The sequence below is a fragment of the Lutjanus erythropterus genome, chromosome 2, assembly GCF_056507025.1.
Source record: "Lutjanus erythropterus isolate fLutEry1 chromosome 2, fLutEry1.hap2, whole genome shotgun sequence".
In the NCBI taxonomy this organism is placed as follows: Eukaryota; Metazoa; Chordata; class Actinopteri; order Lutjaniformes; family Lutjanidae; genus Lutjanus; species Lutjanus erythropterus.
This window is the reverse complement of record NC_139318.1, coordinates 20,747,126-20,752,923: the sequence shown is the minus strand read 5'-3', so window position 1 is coordinate 20,752,923 and position 5,798 is coordinate 20,747,126. Positions and strand designations below refer to the sequence as shown.

At 39.9% G+C, this 5,798-nt stretch overlaps 1 protein-coding gene across 1 annotated transcript; it reads left to right on the top strand.

The window, feature by feature from the left end:
• The first annotated feature begins 873 nt into the window (after window positions 1-873).
• LOC146331472 (acidic mammalian chitinase-like) lies at window positions 874-4,618 on the top strand. The gene is made up of 11 exons (XM_084731491.1): window positions 874-999; window positions 1,137-1,166; window positions 1,265-1,466; window positions 2,124-2,180; window positions 2,269-2,434; window positions 3,033-3,157; window positions 3,262-3,385; window positions 3,470-3,652; window positions 3,760-3,879; window positions 3,977-4,115; window positions 4,192-4,618. Exons 1-11 carry the CDS (start codon window positions 975-977, stop codon window positions 4,467-4,469), a joined length of 1,449 nt encoding a protein of 482 aa, XP_084587617.1. The 5' UTR covers window positions 874-974; the 3' UTR covers window positions 4,470-4,618.
• Window positions 4,619-5,798: the final 1,180 nt, after the last annotated feature.

Below are 5,798 nucleotides of genomic sequence, written 5' to 3'. Positions count from 1 at the left end.
TATTTGTTCTATGTTGATATGGATTCAAAACTGGGAAGAGTATACCATGTTTTAATTTATGCAGATCATTTATGCAGATTTGTGTTTGGCCCCATCCTTGCCTATCATTATTGAAATACACTTTTTCTGTTTTCATCTTATGAGCAAATATTATGAAATTAAACTTTTCATCTAACCAATGAATAAAATGCTACAAGTTATGGACCACAAAAGAGGCTTTGAGTATAAAACATTAGTCAGTGTCTGCTAATGAAGATTTAAAAGGCACAGCCAGTGTAAGTCTGATTTAAGAATCCACATCGCAATACAATCACCAAACTGCTGAGCCACGTTCAAGGACAGAACATCAAGCTGCTTTCCATTGTAATATGACGAACAACACGGTTTATTTCAGGACAGATCAGCATTAATAACTGATATTAAACCATGTCCGACGTGATAAGGCATGTACAGAGAACGTAAGGACAACTGAGTAAACATCAGTATCGACCAACATGCGCAAATGGAACATGGTGCAACGCAAATTTTCCTGTCCAAGGAGTGTTTGGGTTTCAGTGAAATTCACCTCTAGAACCTTCATAAAAATGAGTGTAAATATTAGAAACATTCATGAACAAGAAGACTAATCACATTTCAGAGAAATACTGGAAATGCAACACTGTGACTTTTAAGCATATATTTAAAACTTAATTAAAAATGTTACTGTAGTGTACTGCACTTTTTGGGTAACAACAATAACCTTGAAAATATCTCACTTAATCAGATCATATTATTATCAAAAGACACCTGAAGGTTATCAGTGCTTTCTGCCAATGCAAAACTGGTCTTATACAAACAAATCAATGAGTTTGACTTTTACATTTTGCTGAGTAGTTAAACCACATCAAACATATTTGTCACATAATGCAGATATGGCGAGGAACTGAGGAGTATAAAAGAGTCTGTTGGCCCTCAGTTCGTTGTACAGAGGCACCATGGGCAAGCTACTTATCTGCGTTGGTAAGCTGAGCTCCTTGCTCTTTGAAACTTTTGAAACTTTGTTACTACACATCTTAACTTTATTTTATCTTGTGAATAATGCAGATTGACTCAACCTTTCCCCTCACTTCTCTAATTCTGCCCTCTTCTTTCTGCAGGATTGGCTCTCCTGCTGCATGTGCAGCTAGGTAAATAAATCTTTTATCCATTCAGTTCTGGTGTGAAATATGTCAACTTATTTGAATTGGAAGACATAATATAATCCTGATTGTTCCATATATTACAGGATCATCCTACATCCTCTCCTGTTATTTCACTAACTGGGGACAGTACCGTCCCGGAGCAGGCAAGTATTTCCCCACCAACATTGACCCATGTCTCTGTGACCACCTCATCTATGCCTTTGCTGGAATGGACTCCAACATGATCAAGACCTACGAGTGGGACGATGAGAAACTCTACGGACAGTTCCAGGCCCTGAAGAACCAGTTAGTATACACAAATGCTTATATTGCATAGGGGCACGACTTACCATTAAATAAGGTAGATAACTGCCTGGAACCCCCAACTAAAAGGGCACCTAAAGCTATAGATTTATTATACTTAGATATGAAATATATTGAATTATGCTGGCATTCTAACTCATTGTACCATGAAATTACCTACAAAAGGCCCCCTAAGCACTTTATGCAAGTCAGTTTTATACTACACACTTACTGTGTACTTTTACTTGAGGGGAAAACATTGCAGTACTACATTTATCTGTCAGATAAATGTTAATGGTTATGTTGCAGACTCAGATTTTGCTCACAACTATAGCAATTAAAATATGATACATTATTATTGACTGAAATATCCAGCATTTTTTATGAATTAACATCTCGACTTAGAACAGACTTTAAGTAAATTTAAATACATTGTGCTGATAATGCCTCTCTTTTATGCTTAGCTTGAAATTGAATGCTTTTACTATACGGTAGTAATAATTTTACCATTACTATTATGGTATCGTAATGTATCGTAAGATGGTCAAATCAATAAGTCTGCCCCCGATAGTGTGATTCCACCATACATTACAACTCCCATTATTACATGCAAGCTTGCAGTCACACAGAGGTTAAAGTGGATGTTGTTGCTTCTTGCAGGAACAGCAACCTGAAGACCCTGCTGGCCATCGGAGGATGGAACTTTGGTACTCAGAAGTGAGTACTATAGTAATGAAATGAGCATCAGTATTCTCACCAAGACAAACTTATAGCACAAACAGAAACACTGTCTTTGTGTCTCCAGGTTCACCGCCATGGTTTCCTCTGCCGCCAACCGTCAGACCTTCATCAACAGCGTCATCAGTTTCCTGCGTCAGTACCAGTTTGATGGTCTGGATATTGACTGGGAGTACCCTGGCTCTCGTGGATCTCCTCCTGCGGACAAGGAGCGCTACACCGTCCTGGTCCAGGTTGGTTATATTGCTATTCAGTTTATGGCTATAGACGATCCAGTTTGTGGGTGGAAATAGGCAAACCACCATTGCAAACCCACACACATAGGCACACACACACACACACACACACACACACACACACACACACACACACACACACACACACACACACACACACACACACACACACACTTATATATCTGTTGTGGAGATCCCATAGTGATAAAAGTATAGTCAATAGTCAAAGATTGACATTGTCTCTGTAGCGAGGAGGTTATGTTGGATGAATAGGTTAAACACAGGACTTTCTCCTGGGAGACTGAGGTTTAAGTCCAACCCTGAGAAACTGGGACATTATTGATTTTTAATTTTTAGATTTAGATGATATTTTCATTTCTTAGAATGATTATTTTCACTGACAGACAAAATACTTGGTTAGGTTGATGAAAAGAACATGGTTTGTCTTTGCCTGGGTGAAAATAACATTGTTGGCTAAAGACACCTGGATGATAGTAGCCATTGAAATTAAGGTTGTAATCTACAAAACTTTCTCAGTTTAAAAAGAAAAAGACGATACAGAAACTTTAAACATTTCTCTCTCGTCTGTCTGTAGGAGCTGATGAGCGCCTTCGAGGCTGAGGGCAAGAAGACCAACCGTCCTCGTCTGATGCTGACTGCTGCCGTCTCTGCTGGAAAGGGAACCATCGAGTCTGGCTACCAGATTGCCCAGATCGGAGCGTAAGTACACAAGCAGACACATGCAAACATTACATTCTGTCACATTTGTTGTCCAGAGAACAACCATCACTAAACATTAATCCTCATGTTTGTTTCTTTGGCAGTGTGCTGGACTACTTCCACGTCATGACCTACGACTTCCACGGTTCTTGGGAGCACAATGTTGGAGAGAACAGCCCACTGTACAAGGGCCCTGCTGACCAGGGATCCATGATCTACTTCAATGTGGTGAGTGAGCACTCCTGCTGTAAATTAATACAAATGTTATTACAAAACAGACTCTCATGCCAGCCTGTACTCTCTGATGTGTAGGACTACGCCATGAACTACTGGAAGAGCAACGGTGCCCCTGCTGAGAAGCTGCTGGTTGGTTTCCCCACCTACGGCCACACCTTCCGTCTGGCTTCCTCTAACACTGCTGTGGGCGCTCCCGCCAGTGGACCTGGACCTGCTGGACCTTTCACCCGTCAGGCTGGCTTCTGGGCCTACTATGAGGTTTGTGCTAGTTTTTTTCTGCATATACTACAGTATACGACGGGGAAATATACTGTATGCACATGTGTTGTGTAGATCCCTAACCTTAAATCTCTCCCTCCCATCAGATCTGCACCTTCCTGAAGCAAGGAGCCACTCAGGCTTGGGACGCCCCCCAGCAGGTGCCATATGCCTACAACCAGGGAACCTGGGTTGGATATGACAATGTTAAGAGCTTCCAGATTAAGGTATGAAGTGGTACTTCATTATCTGAATTCCTGACAGAAACACTGATTTTTTAAAGTTTTTTTTAACACTTTGTTTTGCCTCTAATGTGCTCTACAGATTCAGTGGCTGAAGCAGAGCGGTTTCGGAGGAGCCATGGTGTGGAGCTTGGATCTTGATGACTTCAGTGGCACTTTCTGTGGCCAGGGAAAATACCCCCTGATCAGCACCATCAAGAGCGGACTGGGAACTGGAGCTTGTAAGCATGAACTACATATCCTAACATACTGAGGCTTGTTTACATCTTTTTTTAACTCTTTAATTTCTCTCCTCAGCCTGCAGTGCTCGTATTGACCCCCTGCCTCCAGTGAGCCCAACCCACGCTCAGCCCCAGCCCCAGCCTAGCGGTGGTGGCAGCAGCAGTGGTGGCAGCAGCAGTGGTGGCAGCAGCAGCGGTGGATCTGGTTTCTGTGCTGGCAAGGCTAATGGAGTCTACCCCGACCCAACCAACAAGAACCACTTCTATGAGTGCAACCAGGGACAGACCTACGTCCAGCACTGTGCTGCCGGTCTGGTGTTTGATAACAGCTGCAAGTGCTGCAACTGGGCTTAAAAAGTCCATGGATGAACTTCATACTGGTTGTTCTCAAGTTAGGAGCTGGGTCGAGTATCATGTAATGTAAGACCACCCAACTAAGGCCCATTCAAGAACAGCTCTGCAACACCTGTAACTGATGTAAATAAACATCGTGTTTCAAGCAACTTCAGATCTCTGATGGTTTCTTGTGTGCTGTATGTATTTTTAGAGACAATAAAATTATAAAACCACAAATCAACAGAAAAAGTCAACCACAAAATAAAGTTATTAGTTGCAGACACAGTGAACATCAAACATGAGCAACAAAAAAATGTCTTCATTCACAAGACAATATGACTGTAAACCGTAATGGTTACTGCAGATAAAGCCACATCAAAGTTCAGCATGAAAGCAGTTAAATATTGCAGCAAAAGAGGTTATTTCTACAATATACTACATATGACACTAACACTATAATATACTAACACACATGATCACATATTCTCATTAAAACACTCGAACACACAAATATGTTGAAAAAAAATCTTTTCCACAATAGCCATAATTTGTCAACATAAATACTGTCTAAATGTCTTCTCTGTACTTAATTACCCCATTGATGAATCAAATGAAATTGGCTCAAAAAAAAAAATGAAGGAAAATGTATTTAAACTCAAAATGTGTGTCGTTTACCAACTTCATAATATGTAAAGTAAAGAGGTACATAATATTGAGTAGTTACTGAGTGGTACCTCGTTATCATATGATTATTTACCCTTTTTGTGTTAAAGTGATTCATAACACTGTGTAGTAACTGATTATCACTATATAACCTTTTAGTGTCCTTTCAGATAAAGTGGTATAATACTGAGTAGTTAGTGAATAGACCCTCATTGCTTTATGATGACCTAAAGTAAAGTAACACATAATACTGGATAGTTGCTGAGTACTGAAACATTAATTCATCATCACCTTAAATGGTTAATGGACAGTCATGACTAAGTTTGTATCGTTCATTGGCTGCTTCAGGGTTATTCAGAAACCATTCATAAAGAAAGTGCTCAGTATGATTGATTTACAGATATTCATGAAGTAACCATTACCTAATAATTCATTAATATAGGATCTCCTAGTCTGTTCTCTAGTAACTCATCACTATATGGTCCTCCACTTGGAATTATTAGGCAAGTACTTTCTGACAATTCATCAATCATCAAGTCATTCCTGATTCCTTCCTCACTTGTTTCTTTATGTATTGATCATTAACTAATCATTAGCAACACTACAAAATTTGAGTAGGAGTGACTCATTAACTGATGTTTAACTAGCAGTTAACCGACTAATCAACATTTTGTGTACTTTATT

Coding starts and splice junctions, on each gene's coding strand:
- LOC146331472 (XM_084731491.1), top strand. CDS start 975: ATGGGCAAGCTACTTATCTGCGTTG. Junction 3,158..3,261: donor CAGATTGCCCAGATCGGAGC/GTAAGTACACAA, acceptor TTTCTTTGGCAG/TGTGCTGGACTACTTCCACG. Junction 3,880..3,976: donor TTAAGAGCTTCCAGATTAAG/GTATGAAGTGGT, acceptor TGTGCTCTACAG/ATTCAGTGGCTGAAGCAGAG.